The 17,399-nt window shown below is 42.5% G+C and overlaps 1 protein-coding gene across 6 annotated transcripts; it reads left to right on the top strand.

The window, feature by feature from the left end:
* Positions 1-7,699: 7,699 nt before the first annotated feature.
* On the top strand, positions 7,700-17,202 carry LOC109773361 (uncharacterized). Of its 6 annotated transcripts, XM_040392952.3 has the most exons (18): positions 7,880-7,961; positions 8,035-8,220; positions 8,340-8,445; positions 8,553-8,703; positions 8,797-8,876; positions 10,073-10,167; positions 11,472-11,623; positions 12,277-12,366; positions 12,510-12,661; positions 13,344-13,462; positions 13,561-13,724; positions 13,944-14,018; positions 14,789-14,860; positions 15,008-15,145; positions 15,755-15,910; positions 16,003-16,055; positions 16,142-16,314; positions 16,634-17,202. In XM_040392952.3, the coding sequence occupies exons 2-18, from the start codon at positions 8,183-8,185 to the stop codon at positions 16,701-16,703; spliced, it is 1,884 nt and encodes a 627-aa protein (XP_040248886.1). In that variant the 5' UTR covers positions 7,880-7,961; positions 8,035-8,182; the 3' UTR covers positions 16,704-17,202. The 6 variants fall into 6 exon arrangements, with proteins under 6 accessions (XP_040248888.1, XP_073358569.1, XP_073358570.1 ...); XM_073502468.1 differs by lacking the exon at positions 12,277-12,366 and having other exon boundaries at positions 7,742-7,961; positions 8,035-8,225; XM_040392953.3 differs by lacking the exon at positions 12,277-12,366 and having other exon boundaries at positions 7,883-7,961.
* Positions 17,203-17,399: the final 197 nt, after the last annotated feature.

Here is a 17,399-nt window from a genome sequence, read left to right as displayed (position 1 = left end):
AAAGCCTCGCCCGCGACGGGCCCGGCTCCGTCAAGCTATTGCCGGAGGTGGATGACGACCTGTGGGACGCGTACAACCTCATCGCCGCCGGCGACGCCGTCACGGTCCGGAAGATCACGAGGTCCGGAGGCCGCGACGCGGAGCGCATCAAGCTGACGCTGGAGGTGGCGGTGGAGTCCACGGACTACGACAAGGACGGCTCCGTCCTGCGCGTCCGCGGCAAGAACCTCTCCAAGAACGAGCACGTCCAGATCGGTCAGTACCACACCTTGGGATAGCAGCGGTCCTTCGTTTTCCCATGCCTGATCTCGACGACATAGAGATGTGATGATAATTGAGGGCTATGCTTATTTTTCTTCTACTACCACTAGGGTGTACTACGCTCTCTGTTTCACTTTTACTTGAACTATGGTTTTAGATGTCTCGAATACACAATTTTGACCACTTATTTCTGTTATGCCATATAAATATTTATGTAACCAGGCAAAGTTTATACATTGTGGAGGTGTTTTTTCCATGGAAAATATCAATGCAGAAATCTACCAAGTTAGTAAGCTCCCAAGAATTGCTGACTCATGGCTTGGTAAACCTAGTGTTGTGGCAGTCTCACCGCCCGCCACGCTGCATCGAGCATTTCTCTCTACGCCGACGACGTCGTCGTGTTTTGCCACCCCTCCCCCCGTGACCTACGGGTCATCCGTGAGCTACTGCGAGTCTTTGGGGCGGCATCCGGGCTTTGCACTAACTTCTCGAAGTGCTCGGCCACGCCCATTCACTGTGGGGAAGAGGAGATCGCACACATCCAGAGCGAGCTGACCTGCGCCGTGGTGAGCTTCCCCATCATCTACCTCGGCATCCTCCTTTCCGTGTGGAAGCCGTCGTCGTCTTCCTTGCTACCCATCGTCGAAAAGCTGTCCAAGAAGCTTTCAACATGGCGCGCAACTCTCCTCTCCTGTGGTGAACGCCTTGCCCTAGTTCGCCATGTGCTATGTGCAATCCCCTCACACATCATGGTCGCCATCGCCATCTGCTCTCCGGTGCTCAAGCAGGTCAATCGCATCATCAGAGAGTTCCTCTGGCACGGCAGGAAGGACACCCAGAGTGGGCATGGCCCCGTCAACTGGCAGCGCGTCTGCCGCCCTCTCGAGCTCGACGGCCTCGGCATCAAAGACCTATACCGCCAAGGCATTGCACTGCGTGTGCGCTGGTTGTGGCTCCAACGCACCGACCCCTTCAGACCTTGGGCACATCTTCATCTCCCGAGCGACCCCGACGCCTCCGCTATCTTCCAGGCCTCGACTTCCTGGGAAGTCGGCGACGGCCGGACCTGCCGGTTCTGGACAGACCACTGGATCAATGGCCAGACTGTGTTTGACGTGGCCCCTTCCCTCCTACCCCTTGTCCCACGACGCCGACGGAAACGCACGGTCGCGGAGGCGCTCCACGATCGCAGCTGGATCGCCGATCTCCGCGGCGCCCTGACCCCTGGTGCACTCGCCGACTATGAACCTGTGGAGAATGCTACAGCCGGTTGCACTATCCAGTTCCCCCGACTGCTTGAAATGGAGGTGGACTGCGAATGCCAAGTACTCGGCCAAGTCTTGCTACCTGGCCTTGTACGCTGGCTCCACCCCGGCCCCCTTCTGGCGCCTGACATGGAAATGCTGGGCTCCCCTGCGAGTCAAAATCTTCACTTGGCTCGCCGACCTCGACCGGTGCTGGACCGCAGCCAGACTTGCCCGGCATGGCCTGCCGCACAACGACCGCTGCGTCCTTTGCTATCAGGCCGAGGAGACCATGCAGCACATCATCATTGGCTGCCCTTTCTCGCGGCAAATCTGGCACGATGTGCTCGCCTGGGTGCGTGCGACTACCCACCCTCCGTCTGGAGACGAAGACTTCCTCACCTGGTGCACGACGGCCATCGCTGGATCCCCCCATGGCCTTCGCAAGGGCCTTGCCACGCTAGCCACGCTTACCGCATGGTGCATATGGAAGCACCGCAACCGCTGCGTGTTCGACGGCGATACCCCCTCCATCCGGACCTGGGCTTGAGCTGGTGCTCGCGGACTCAACCTTTTGCTGGCATAAGCGTGTATGTATGTAATATTGTGGGCTGAGCATCCCACCCTCAAAAAGGCTCTCCTGTACCCCCTTCCTATCAATGAAATGATACGCACTTTTGCGTATTCGCGAAAAAAAAAGTGTTGTGGCTGTATGGACTTTGGTCCTTTAAACCTAGTGACGCACGGCAACATCACATGTCAGGTAAACACACACTCAGAGGAATGCGCGCACACGCCACTGGTCCACAACAAAGACACAACGTGTAAACGCACCATATAAAGACACAAAAATAGGTGCACGTTATCCTCAATGAAACTACTAGGAAAACCAAAAAGAAACGGACGCAGTGACAACCGATGAAAATGGTCTGCCCAATTGCAAAGTGTTGTGGGCGATCTACCACATGACACATGTGGTAAGCAATCCAAACAATTTTTTAAAAAAGTGTCGTGGGCGATGTCGTGATATTGTTATCGAGACAGTCGAGGAATAGTGAGCAAACATGCACTCACCCCGATAGCTAACCCATATTCGCAAATACCCGTGCCTTCCTCCCACCGTTTTTCACAAGGTTCTAGAACCTTCCTTGAATCGGGTTTTTTATTTGTGTTTTTATTTTTTTATTTTTTTCTTTCTTCTTCTTACTTTTCTTTTCCTTTTCATTTTTGTTTTTCCGTTCCAAAATTTGGAATAATTTTTTAAATTCATGAGCTTGTTTTTGAATTCATCAATGTTTTTTGATTTTTTGCAATATTTCTTAAATCCATGGAAACATTTTGGTATCGGCGAACATTTTTTGAACCGATGGATATTTTTTGAAATTCGTAAATACTTTTCTGACTTTTAAGAAAATAATTTGATTCGGCAAACTTTTTTGTATCGGCGATCATTTTTTGAATTTGGTATTACTTTTAAAATTGTAAACATTTTTAGATTTATGGACAGTTTTAAAATTTGGAACATATTTTCAATTCATGAATATTTTTTATAATTAAGAATATTTTTAAAATTGTGATTTTAAAAACATGAACTACTTTTGAAATCTAGGAACATTTTTCTAATTAGTAAACACCTTTTTTGAAATTTTGATTTTTTAAAACTCGAGAACATTTTCTGAAAGTTTAAAATTAGTGAATATGTTTATATCTTAATTTTTTTAAAGAAGCAACAAAATGAAAATACAAAAAAAAAATAGGGGCGTCCACTCCATATATGGGCAGTTCAAAAGCGCCCGCGTGGGACGGATGGGGGGGGGGGGGGGGGGGTTGAGGGTGTGCTTGTATGGGCGTCTTGCGTAGCCTCACGCGCGAATTGCGAATTGCCACTAAATCGCGCTGTGGGCCGAGCCCAGTACATCGCTTGCCTCCAAACAAGCACCAACTCCTCACTCCTGATCTGAAATCTTCACGGATTTAAAAATTCTCTTGAATTTGAGAAAATGTTCAGGAGTATGAAAGAACGCTAATGAATTTAGAAAAATTTCATCAATTTGAAAATTGTAAAACAGTTTTTAAAATGGTCACAAATATAGAAAATGCTTGTAAATTTAAAATATTCATGAATTTGAGAAAATGTTCGTGAATATCAATTAGCACAATTTCCTGCCGTACTAGATGGGCATTCATTAACTATAATTTGACATGATAGTATATCTCAATCCAACTCCGGCCTCTGCGCAAAAAAAAAAAAAAACTCTGGCCTGTTCATGCGCATGCAGTTGCCATATCGAGTGCAAATCTTCGAATACAGCTGTTGTGAGTTAATTGCAAGGAAGTACCACACTTGGGGCGGTTGTAACGGAACAGTATCACTATTCAGATTTTTTTCAAGTCAGTACCACGTTTGAGGCTAATCGTTGCAAAACGGGCTAAGCGCCATAGAACGATGTATTGACACTGTATCTGACAGCGCGGCCCCACCTGTCAGGTGGCATATTGTTTTTGCAGATAAGACCCCCGCATTGCACTTAATCACACAAATGCTGCCGCAAAGTTAAAAAAATGAAATTGTGCAAGCAGGGATTCGAACCCGCACCCTCCCTGTTTTGATGGAGAGGCCCTGCCACTACGCTAGGCCCAGTGAGTTGCTTAATAAGGATATTAAGTTCTTATATTATTAGACTGTTAAATAAATAAAACGAACCCAAAAAGTAGCGATCGTAGAGAGGGCGCGCCGCAGACGGGGTTCAAACCAGCGACAAGGGCGACGCAGTGCGCGCTCACTACCGCTGCGCCGCGAGTGTTCCTCTGTTTACGTAGCACGCGTAAATATTTTATACTGTGCTTCGTTCTCTTTTTCATATGGTAACAAAAAAGATAAATAGCGCGCGCCGTACATAGTGTGTGTATTGTATATTGTTAAAAAATTACATTGTATACAAAAAATGTAATTTATAAATTTTAAAAAGTACATTGTATAGTAAAAAAATGTTCAATGTATATAACAAAATTGTTCATTTATATTATACAATAATTTTCAATGTATTTTTATGGAATAATGTTCAGTGTGTATTTAAAACCTTTTTTGCATACTAAACCTATATAAAAAACTGTAAAAAAATTGAAAACATGAAAATCCAAAGAATACCAAAGATCTGAAAAAGATAAAAGAAATCAGAAACAAAAAAACACGTACAAAAAAAGGAATTTATGCATTTTTAAAAAAGTTCATCGTATATTTATGTTCAGTGTGTATAACAAAATTGTTCATCGTACATTATACAAGAATGTTCAGTGTTTATTTATATAATAATGTTTAGTTTGTATTTACAAAAAATATTGCATACTAAACCTATATAAAAAGAAATGCGAAACAAAAAACATAATTAAAAATGAAAAATGACCAGGACGTGTCCAAACTAGATAAATGTAAGAATGCCACTAGCCTAATGCAGACATCTTTCTACTGCAGTGGCTGGCGCGTTCTTTCTTTCAGTCGCAGGCGCAGGTTCGAATCAGCGCAAACGCGAGTTTTTTCCGTTAGTTTCATTTATTTAACGGTCACATAATATATGAACCTACTATACTTCTACAACTTCCTTTTTTTAACATCGCGAGGGCATTTGCGTCATTAAGTGCAATGCGGGGTCTTATCTGCAAAAACAATATGCCACGTGTCACCTGACAGGTGGGGCCGCGTGGTCAGATACTGCGTCAATACGGCGTTTAGCTCGTTTTGCAACGATTAGCCTCAAACGTGGTACTGACTTGCAAAAAATCTGAATAGTGATACTGATTTATTACAACTGTCGCAAGTGTGGTACTTCCTTGCAATTAACTCAGCTGCCGTCGACGCATGGTACTGTTCAATTTAATTAATTACCCGCGCGCGGTGGCAGAAGCTTTGCACTGGTTAGGGCAGGTGCCGCAGTTCGTCTTGCCGGAGAGCAGGTCCATGCAGCGCCCGCGGCAGCAGGTCCGGCCGTGCTTGCACGCTCTGTTGCAGCCGACGCAGTGTTGGGCGGTGGCGACAGTGTCCACGCACCGGCCGCTGCAGCGCGCCGTCCCCTCCCGAAGCATGCCTGGCCAACTCCTGGGAACTGTCGTCGTACGCCGACAAGAAGCAGGAAACACGGCTCTCCTTGCCGGGGACGGCCGGCAGACGGAACCGGCAAACCAGATCTCGGCGACGGCTGGTCTGTTGGCCGATGCTGATTCGCATGTAGATCCGCCAATTCGAGGAGAGGAAGTTAGACGCTCTTTCATCCTTGCCGGGCTACTCTGGTGCACACGACACCACGGTTTGTTCCACGTCCATTTCGCGCCAGCTTTGCCCATCACCATCTGCTATTTTGGTTGTGTTGTCAAAAGAAAAGAAAAAAGGACACAAAAGGTCATGCGCTCACGCTTTGTGCATGAGTCCATCGACACCGACCAACTAGTCTAAACGAACATTCATCCATTTCCCCTCGCCAACGTTTTTCGGTTGTTTTATTAGCTCGAGCTGGTTCTCGTGTGGTGTCGTATGAGTTGCTACTTGCTAGTCATCCGCAAAAGAAAAAAAAAACGCTAGTCTTATACGAATTTGTTCGCAAAATGTGGAAAACGTTGTTGTCTCCTAGGGTTGGCGAGGTTAGGTCTTAAGATTTCGGGTTGCGCGTGTGTAATGGCGAGATTTGGTGTTATCTACTTCATTAAATCTATTCAAGGGTTCAACGACGACGATTGCGGCTGCAAGGCGCTAGTACGGCAAGTGCACGAGGACTTCTCAGCTGTCACCGACAAAGTGAAGCCGGCTCTCCGATAGGAGAGCGGCAACAGCAGCGCGTTGACGACCGTGACGGTAATGTGCTTTGTGATTTTGGTGAAATTTTATAATAGATCCGGATACTTTACGAAAAACCTAAAAACTATTAATCCTTTTACTCCTATTGATCCTTTACTAAACTCGTTCCTCACTATTTTTCTATACAACTCGGTGCATCGGTATCTTTTATAAGCTCTCGTCAAACTCTCACCTGGTTTTCGTCTTAGATCACAAATGAAACGTTTTCTATTCAAGTGATTTTCGTCCAAACAAAGATAAGTTAAAAAAGGCTACGCACAATTGTTCCCATGTATTAAAAGTACTGAGCGGGTAAGTTGATATCCATAACATTGCGAGTTTTCTTCCTTCCTGAGAAAGAAAGGAAAGGTGATCTCGCCAAGAGAGACCAAATTTCTGACGCCGTCCTTTGGCGGCTCCCCTCCACCGACAACCTCTCGGTCGTCGGTGGTGAGGGGGAGCGGGGTCGCCGGATCCTAAATGCGCGGATCTGTAGCTTTAGGTAGCTTAAGTTTTGGGTCGCTCGACGTCTTGGCTTCGGCTACACGGTGCTGAATAAAGCAGCTCCATATCCTTTCTCGACGAGGCGTTCTGCTTTTTTATGGTTGCTGATGGATTTGGAAACTAGTCTTTTCAGGCAAGGATGGCGTGGCGGCGACGACATTTTTGTGGTTAACTTGTGTCCTCGGACTCCGCCGTTGCGACGACGTGCACTCTGGCGTCGAAGTGGAGCGTGGAAAGTAGTTCAGGAGTGGGTGTCGACGGTTATCTATGTCAGTGGCAGCTAGCCGGAAGACGATGGATTCATGGTTGAAGGCTGGTGGGTCAGGTTTCCTCCTCCAATGTCGTTGCATGGGGTTGTCAGATATGAAGTTCGATGGCGTGTTCAGGGTGCTGCCCCCATCGGATTCTTTTAATGGCAATGGCTTTGTTTTTTACGAGCTACTTTGAAGGTTCGAAAAGCTGTATATCAGTATTGGAGCCACGTTAAATCTCGGGTAAAGAGGCGGTCTGTCCTCTTTTCATTTAGGTGACTATTATGGTGGTGTCGGAGGCGTGTGACAGAGCTCAAGGAATTCATCGGTCTTGATTGTAATTTTTTCCTTGACGGAGAGTTTTTCGAGCTATTATTAGAATTCTATTGTCCGTCTAATTTGCCATGTGGATGTCTACATGGCTTATTTCTCTTTAGTGATATGTATTACCTGAACGTTTCTCTTTGGTGATACGTATTACCTGAAAAAGAAACGGAGCCCTTTTTGAGCTAAAGACGAAGCAACTCAAACAAGTATACCGAAAGCGACTAGGCCACTCACTCAGAGGCGCACGATCTAGATCTAACGGTTGAAAGTCTGGCAGCTCACCCAACCCAAAACGAATACAAGGCATGGCGTACAAGGCAGCCGCTGCCGCCGCTGGACTACTTCGCCCTCGCGCCGCTGCCTCCCGCCCCCGATTCCCCTCGCGACTGCTCTGACTGCACTCCCGCAGATCTCGCCGGCGACTCTACCCGACACGCCCCGCCCCTGCCCGGCGCCACCGCGCCCAGCCCGCACTCGGCGGTAGGCGGCCGGCGCGCGGCGTTGTGCACCTGCAGCAGGCCAGCAGCCAGCCGCCCAGCCCGATTTGAGGTACGTTTGATGGGGTTTCTGCCTGTTCCCCAATTTCTGTCTACTCATCACTCATTGCTCGTCGTGCTACCAGCTGCCGGTTCCTCTCTTACGAATTCAGGTGTAATAGCCTGCATGAGGAATTCAGAGTACTACACAATTTCATCAGCTATCCTCACCTGTTACAGCCGTGGGCAGCCTCTGAATCTTGATGCACATTCCCTTCGTCAGGGCTGCCGGCCATGACATTTGCTTGCCGTGCTCCTTTGTACAGTAGATTGTAATGTACCACTGCTGAATTCTCTCCAGGAATGTCACTACTTACTACTGAATCAATTGTTTCAGTTTGGGTCAAACAATTGATACACTGTTCTCATTTTTCGAATCAATAAATGTCAGTGTCATATTGAAGAACATAATGTCAATCAGGACCACACGACTACATATTATATGCATCAAATGTGGAAGACTGAACACATGGGCTGTCTTCTTTGAACTTTTCAAGGCATGTAGGCTTAGTTTATGCAAAATTAAGACTTATTTGAGAATTTTTCATATGTTCGTGAGACCATATTGATCAATTTCTATTGTGCTATTGGTGATCTTTTTCAGGGTGGACCACCCTGTTTCCAAATCCTAGATCTGCCACTGGTGATGATGGCCATGACGCTGCTCGCCGGCGCCGTGGGGACTGCCGGAGCTGTGTCCCCTCAGCCTGACTCCGACGCAGGGGCTGTGATGGCTGTATTCAAGTACAACTTTGGTGCGCCTCTCTCGCCTCCCTTTCCTTCGAGGGTTACTTCTGGCTCTGGGTGCTTGGTTTTGGGGATCTAAAGCTCAGTGCTCGTGTTTGTAGCGGCGCAGTTCCTTTCGAGGATCATCCCCTTCCTGTACAACGGCTGGTTCGTGCGCCAGCTCAACGCCGACGACTGCGCGGTGCGGATCTCCCCTGCTCCCTCCTTCCCCCCTTCTCAGTTCAGTGCAGCGAGCAATCGATTTGTTTGATTTCATTCCTCGATGTGGAGCTAGCTAGTTCCATGATGACATTTGGTGCTTTGGAGTTGAAATGCAGTGTCAAGCTTAGTAAGCATTAGTGCGCATTCCATGTGAATTCTAGTCTTTATTGTGGTTAAGTATGACAGTGTCCTCAGTTCATGCCTGCAGTTTTGGATCCTGGCCATGACATGGTTGGGTGGGACTGGAGCTCTTCTGGGAGTGCAAAAGTTGGATGTCTGTCCTAAAGTGTGGATGTGTGGGATGGGATCTGTGTGAAGTCAAGTTCTAATTCTAGTTGCAGCGTGTGTTTGTTTCTCTGTGAATTCGTGATAACTGACGGCACCCCAAACTTTGTTCTTTGAGCTACAGAAGAAAAATGATGCATCTGTTCGACCGCATACTGCCATAATCATAGTGGTTGCTTTCAGTTATTTGAGTCATTCATGTACGTGCATTGTAATGGCTCCCTTGCTATTTTTTGGTTTCTTTACTTGCTAGGAGTTGCGGGATCTTTTCATTTTGGTGAACATTGAATTCCCATGTTATTATTTAAGACAGATCCCGGTTGATCCTTCGTTGTTTGTGTAACAGGCTCAGTATAGTTATCAAATGATGATTGTGCTAAACGGACTTAGTTTTTTTTGGATAGATATCTTTACTTGGTGATTAAGGTTTTAAGGCAGACTGCTTTGGGGACGTGCATCTTCTCCATTAGTAATTAAGCATGACTGATTCAGTAAACACGAACACATTGAATAATTATCCCTCTGTTCAGGGTTTGGAAAACCAGCGGCTATCGTTTGGTAAACCACAACCGGACTGGGTATTTCTTTTTGGTGCGCAGTATTGGTTCAGTTAGTTCTCTCCCCCACAGCCCAACCGACCCCTCTTTTAAATCTGTGTGTTATACGGATAAGAGTATAGTGGCATGATTTATGATCCATACGCCGAATAGGAAAAATGCGAAGTTCATAAATAAAACATGGAAAACTGACTGGTCTTAACCGGTCTTCTCTGAGAATCGCAAACCCTCCGTTTTTTGCTAAAAAGAAAAGATTTCCTCAGTACCCTGCATCTATGCTTACAGATGTTTCTCGTTGTTAATGGTTTCTAATATGTTTATCATTATCTGGCAGGCATATGCATTGCAGCTTCCACTTTTCATCAATTGTGTCTTATTTTTAAGCCGGGAGGGGTTTCGGCGTGCTTGCTTGCGTAATAATTCTGGGAGGTATTGCAAAATTTACAAACTTTTGAGCTTCATCCATGTACTTTGATTAATCAACAACACTGCAGTTATATAGAATACACAGCACATGTTTATTTGGAGTTTTTCTTTGTCAATGAGCCACCGAAAGAAAGACACTGCAAATTGCGAAGTGCAAAAGCTCCTCCCACAGTTTTTTTTCTTAATGCACTACAACATAGATCTACGGAGTACTACATGGCAAGAAGCATGATGTCCATTTGTTACATGAAAAACTTGACCTCTAGTGGCACTCGTGCATGCTTTTTTGGCTAGAAAAAAAATACCGAGAGAAAAATGATTATATCATCTGGCAGGACGATGCAGAGGGGTATTAAGGAACATAAATAGTAAAGATAGCGAGGGAAAATGTGCCCTCTAATAGATGTGGTATATTTCTCATGAAGTTTATAGGGCAAGAAGAAGAGAAAAGGTTATGTTGAATTTTGATGCCACAATTGCCCAACAAACTAAAATATGCAAGTTTAAAATTATTAGGTAAATATTTCATCTGATGCTTTTGGAGCACCCAACACCTATTTGGGGACAGTCTTATACTCCCTCCGTTCCAACTAAAACCACGACGAGTAATTTGGAACGGAGGGAGTACATGCTTAGCACTCGCCTGGGCCATCCTCACTTCATCCAAGAGGGTTAATCCAGAGTTATTAGTTTTGAACCCTTGTGTATAATGTGTTAGCACTATTTAGTTTAAAAACAAAATGTTGTACTATGGCACCACCACTACACATACAGGCCACATGGGCCACCTCCGAAGTAGTTCATGTGTTTAATAGTGGTATGATAGTCATACATTGTAAGTTGAAGGTGAATAGAGCTAGCATTTAATGCTTTTGGATGCAAATGGATAACTTTGGATTAACCCTTTAGGAGAAGTGGGGACATAAGCCCAAGTGAGCTGCTACGTGTGAGCACAGCCACATCTAGGGGATGGGCATTGACGAATTGTGTGACAGCTTCACTGTCTGAACTCTGAAGCAATAATTCTTGGATACTTCTCAAGTCCTCATAGTTCATCATCACCAACTTGAAGTGGGGTACATGCAAAAGAAAAAAAATCTTTTGTGATGATGTGTGCCGTTCCTCAGTCGTCACTGCATTCTCATTTTTTGTGTCTGTTAGACTCTGTTGTTATATTCGCATTAAAATTTATGCCAGTTCTGAACCATGTGAAGTTTTAGGAAAACTTTCTCTGATCTTGTAATATTTTTCCTTATACTTGCTCGTTGGAGTATTTCTCAACTGATGATTTAATACTTATATTACAGTGGTGATGTGTTAAGTGACGAAGAGATACTGAAGGTAGCTTGGATGATCATCCCGTTTGGCTTGTTTGTGACTTTTATCGGCAGTCTATTTGTGTTGAGAATAAAGAAACTGAAGTTATCTGACCCTTATGCAAAAGCTACATTGATCATCGGTAAGTCTTCCATGAACCATAATTTACTAATAAGTTATTTGTATATTTGTCCCGAGCAAGATAATTGATATTTCATTAAGGACACCTCTCCAAGAGTTAATTTGTCTGTTAGTTGATTCAGTTTGATTGAGTAGGGGAAAATAACAAGCCTCATTAAATTGTTAGAGCCACTGCAATATTATGTCTTATACAAAAAAGTCCAGTTTTGAACCCTGATCTATTGCAAAAGTTCACTTTTCAACTGTGAACTCTAATACCATTTGAACTGCAACTTTGAAGTACTGAAGACCATCCAGTTTCACCTGCTGTGATCTCCCAAGTAGTTTAGGGTGATGTGTGTGCCACGTCTCTGCTGTGCCACCAAATTTGACTTTTTTGTCTGTTTCCAACATAAAAAATGATCTGAATGGCAGGGTTTCTTCTTGTCATGTTTGTTTGTTAATGGCAGTGACATGGTGGACACATGCATAGTTGCATACATGTCATTTAAAGTCACTTGTGAAGCCACCTGTGGGTGAAAAGTGGATTGTTTCAATTGTTCAAGGTTGCAACTCAAATGGTTTTTTAGTTCAGGGTTGAGAGTGTTTTTTTTTTCTGTCTTAGATTAAATGTAAATGCTGACCACCGAGCTCTTTATCTATAAAATGGACAAGCATTTCATGCTGTCATGCAGCTAAATGGAGCATCTTGTAGAATTGCATGCACTAACCAGTTCTCCCAAAAGCTCAAGCTGATGGGAAAAGGTGGGCTATATGCATTTATACTTCAATACATCCCGTATAGATATCCTGCTATTACTCCTACACTAGAGTGCCTTCTCATTTAAATGTTTTGTCCACTTCCCTCACATTGAGATCTGATGTATTTATCTGGTCCAAAATGGCAGGATTTGCATGTATGTTGGAGCTACTGGCAGAACCTTTGTATATTCTTTCCCAAACAAAGAAATACTACATAATAAGAGTGTATACCGAACCTACAGCTACTCTGCTACGTTGCCTAACAACTTATATCTTCATAAAAGGACAAATTAAAGTGGTAATGCCACATTAGCCTTCTACTCCAGTTTATTACCGATCACATAAAATGCATACACCCACAATGTTCTCATTGTTTACACCTGATATTTGGGAATCTACGTTGCACACAATTGCCTTGTAATTATACTTGAAAGGATCACAAACCATTCTGAAAAAAGTGACCATTTAGTGCAACTATCTCAATCTCATTATCTTTTTTTTTTTGCAGTGAAACCATCTCATTATCATCACAAAATAAAATATAATTAGTGCAACCATCTAGATGGTCCAACTTTGTGACAAACTAATAATCCAGGACGTTCCAATAGCCAGTCCATACTGTATATTGTATTATTTTGGTATGTGTACCAAGGATAATATTTCTATATATTAGAAGATTTCAACTAATGTATTTTTGTGGTTGGTTAACAAATACAACTGCCCTAATTATAATAAGATAAAATATCGGGAACACTTCCCTTCGCATTCTTTTGTCCTTTGTTGTACTCATCCATTTTAAGTTTATATCTTAAAACATAATAGAGCTTTCCAGGACAAACAGTATAATTTTGCCAAGTAACGTATCCAATTGATAATATTCTCTTCTGTTCACATACCCATTCATGCTTTCCCATGGCATTTTAATTTGTATTACATTTGTTGATCAATACAGTACTATAATAGTGATTTTTTTTTTGCAGGAGAAGCTGGTAGTATTTGCTTTGTCTCAGGTCGTTTATGCAGCCTGCATTTTCATTGGATATTGGACATATTTTCTTTTATTTGCTAATATCAGAACTTTTGATCTCCTTCCATTCAGGTTTCTTCTTTATTTGTCCTGTTAATTGTCTAATTGGGCATGAGTTATCACAAGTTAATTATATTTCCTTGTTGATGCCAAAACATGCACATTGTCAGGTTGTCAACCCTGATGGTCTATGATAAACAGTTATTGCACATGTGCATATTGTTTACAGGCCAGACTATCAGGAAGCTGATCCTCCAAGAAGGCGAAAAATTTGTTCTTGTTTGGTTTGATACTCCATTTAACCAGGCTGCATATGGTCTTGTGGATAAATTAGGCAAGTATGTCAAGCACCTTCTGTTTCAAGTGCTTTTCTTAAGATAAATGGGAGTTGGCGAGGCATGGTTCATCAATGCCTGCATCCTCCCTTTCTCACCTTGCTAGAATATCTCCAAAAAAAATAACAAATTAAGTAACTAAAAATACGACGAAGCTACCCAAAATACTGACTAACCACCTTCTAAAAAATCTCTAATGATCTTCTAATTGTTTGCAGGAAGTCTGGTTGTTAGAATAGTTTTCCTGCCATTTGAGGAGAGTTCTTATGCTACATTCACCCAGTTAGCATCAGGTTTCTCTTTTGCATGAATATAAAGTTTCATTTTGCTATGATAGCTAAGTACAATTGCTTATCATCTGTTTGGCCTGAAAGATTGAATTTCATGCATTTGCATCATTGCGGTCTACTGATCTGGAGAATCTGTCTGTAAGATTTGCTTATTGAGCATTTCTGTACTTGATTAGTCAAAGGAGGTTAACCTATGTTGTGCTGGTATCAGCTAAACAAAAACACCCATGAGATATAATTTTCCTTTCAAATCCATTTGGTCAGCTGAATTGATTATGTTCTTGTGAAGCGACTGCTTTGTGTGTTGGCTACTGGTCGTTTGATATTTCTGCCCACTTTTGGCATGTTTGCTATTCTCATTGTTCAGTATTTGAATTACTCATGACCTGCTCACAGGAAGTAAGCCTCTTGCAAGTACTATGAATTATTATTATTGCTAAGATAAGTATTGCTGCCAATGCAACAAAACTAGATTACCTTCCGCATATTCCTTGCTATCTTAGATTGTAATGTTTAACACAATTCTGGCTTATAATGCTGCTGCTGTCCAGTTGTTAGAGTTTAGATATGACCATTCCTATATCTCAAGCCATCTGAAATTAGAAGTTTTGGCATATTTTCAGTTTGCTGCTGCTGTTTAATAACTTGTCCTTACAATTATAGTTGGCCAATATTATTGAACTCTTAGCAAAATTACTAAAACAATATGTTGTGTGCATTATCTTTGGATTTATATTTCTCTGAAAGAGCTAATGATGGATCCTTATCCACAGGGCAAACTCCTGAGAATGTATCCAATCTGGAAGGTTCTTTGCTCGGAGCTCTTAAACTTATTACGCTGATAGGTATGCTGTCCAATACTGAATGATTGAATGTGTATATTAATCTATTTATCTACATGTTTTAGTTGCTGTCAACTTCAACCTCCTAGTTTTCTGTGGATATTAGATGCGTTAACAGCCCTTGAATATAATCATCCTCTAACAATGCAGGTCTCGTGGTCATTTCTTTTGGTCCAAGTTATTCATACACCCTTCTGAATCTACTATATGGAAGAAGATATAGTGATGGCGAAGCTACAGCTGTCCTCCGTTACTATTGTGTTTACATAATCTTCTTAGCAATGAATGGTTTGTATTTAGTACTTATATGCAGCAGCTCTGCGTATATTCATTCTATAATATTGCAAAGTAGATTTTTTTTAATAATGTTAAGAATATTTCACTGATGAATAGTAACTCTGCACTGTACCTGTCAAACCTAAATTATGTATTTGATTTTAAACTAGTTTTTGCAAACCCATAATTTGGAACATTGGGCATAACAGCCCCAGTTTCGCCCTTTCTGTTTTTAGATTTGTCTTCAGTTATGATGCATGTAGCACAGTAATATATCCAACTTGATACGAGGAACAGTTATAATTTCTTTCCAGCCATTTAATTAGCAGTTACGTTCAGCCAAGTTATGACTTGATCTCTCCTTTGAAAGCTATCAGTTGTTCTTCGATATCTCATCCTGCACAACAATGTAGCTGAAGAAAATCTTTATTGAATGAAAACTAACTATACCATGCATTCTCTCGACAAGATTTTGACCTTTTCTGGATTAATATTTTTCAAACAAGAAATATGTTACTGGTGGTGCTGATCGTTAGATATACCTGAGCTATTTAGTATTTGGTTAAATGTGCATATTAATTAAGTTCTGCACAAATGACTTATGCCCTTCGATATTTTCAGGCACTTCTGAAGCTTTCCTTCATTCTGTTGCCAATGAAAACCAGCTTAAGCAGTCAAACAATATGTTGCTCCTTTTCTCAGCAATTTATACTGTTCTAAATGTTGCTTTTATTAAATCCGCCGGAGCTGTTGGGTTGATCGCTGCAAATTCTGTCAGTATCCTTTGGTAATGACTCTGCTATCCTTGTTTCCTTCAAAATCAATCTTTTCCTGGGAGCACTTTCTTTGCGCCTTGACTGTCTGTAAAGATATGCTACTGCGAATCTCATATTCTGCAGTATTCATCAACGAGTATTTTAAGGTAAAGTTTCTTGAATGTTCCACCTTGGGATTTTTTCCTTGTATAAGGATTGCATTTGTAAAAAAAAACTGATGACATATTTACAGGGCTCATTCTCCTTCTACCGCTGCTTGCCAGCGGGCTGGGGCGTTCTGCTCATTTCTGGTCTGACCACAGCTTTCTCCGAGAGGATGTTTCTGAATAGAAATAGGTTCAAGCAGACCCTTCCCATTCACATGGTGATAGGCATCATGTGCCTGGGCTTCTCATTGCTTGAGATGTAAGCTCTACATCACCACAGAATGATACTTTGCTCTGTTCAGATGCTCCCTTCGTTCCAAAATGTAGTGCATAGTGATTTTTTTTTAAACAAACTTGCTAAGCTTTGACCAAATTTACATGAAATTTATCAACAATTAGAATACCAAATCCATACCATTAGATTCATCATGAAATATGTTTTCATATGCTAGATATAGATGATTTTCTCCATAAACTTGGTCAAAGTTTATGAAGCTTGATTTTTGAGAAAACCAATGTGCACTGTGTCATGGAGGGAGTATTATTAATCATCCTGACACGGCTTGTTTCTTGAGCAGATATCGTGGTGAAAAGCAGTTCTTGATGAGCATCGTCAAATCGTTGAAGGGCCACGACAAACACACATGAACTTGTATATTTGGGACAAGTGGATTTACCCCAGATATATAACTGATATTGCCATACAACATATGTGTTGCAAATACATGTATACTGGGTAGAGTACCCAAGAAAGGAGCTGGACCCAGCAGCTGGAGAGGCTTCTTAAAGAACAAATCAAATTGACCGAAATCATAGATCGCCGTTCTGCAGAATTGAATTGCTGTGACAAGTTATAGAGGCGACATAAAGCATAGATCATCTGGGTAGATAGGTGATATATTCTGTAACTTTTCTACACCGGACTTGTTAAGATTAAATTGCCGCATGGTTGCCAGAATTTACCATGTGCCAGTCAGGTTTATTTACCTGAGTTTCGATGCAGAACTTTACAAATTTTTCTTAATTGTTTAACTAGTCAGCTGGGAATGAATTGTGTGGTAATGATTTTATGTCTGACGATTGTGCAATTTCAAGTAGTTGAGTGGATCAACTCCTTAATTTCATCATGGACATGTTATATCAACAACTATTGTTCTTGGTGTTGATGATGTGCCCATGGCTGGCATGGCCAGCCCTTCTTCGTCAGAATTGGATGCTTTGGATTTGTCATTCCTTCACTAAGGTGGGCAGTGGGCATGAGCCTCTGGGTGCTTGTATGGCTGCTCTTGTAATAGAACTATATAGGAAAGAACTTGAAGGCCGATACAGTCGTAAACGTTCTAT

Source organism: Aegilops tauschii, chromosome 6 (genome assembly GCF_002575655.3).
Source record: "Aegilops tauschii subsp. strangulata cultivar AL8/78 chromosome 6, Aet v6.0, whole genome shotgun sequence".
Classification (NCBI taxonomy): Eukaryota; Viridiplantae; Streptophyta; class Magnoliopsida; order Poales; family Poaceae; genus Aegilops; species Aegilops tauschii.
Note: the sequence above shows the minus strand (reverse complement) of the source record. Positions and strands in the feature narration are given on the sequence as shown.

Bases quoted from the DNA above. Each gene is read 5' to 3' on its own strand.
- LOC109773361 (XM_040392952.3), top strand. From the start codon at position 8,183: ATGACATTTGCTTGCCGTGCTCCTTTGTACAGTAGATT. The intron at 12,662-13,343 runs GTAATGCCACAT...TTTTTTTTGCAG, and splicing joins TAAAAGGACAAATTAAAGTG to GAGAAGCTGGTAGTATTTGC. The intron at 16,315-16,633 runs GTAAGCTCTACA...TTTCTTGAGCAG, and splicing joins GGCTTCTCATTGCTTGAGAT to ATATCGTGGTGAAAAGCAGT.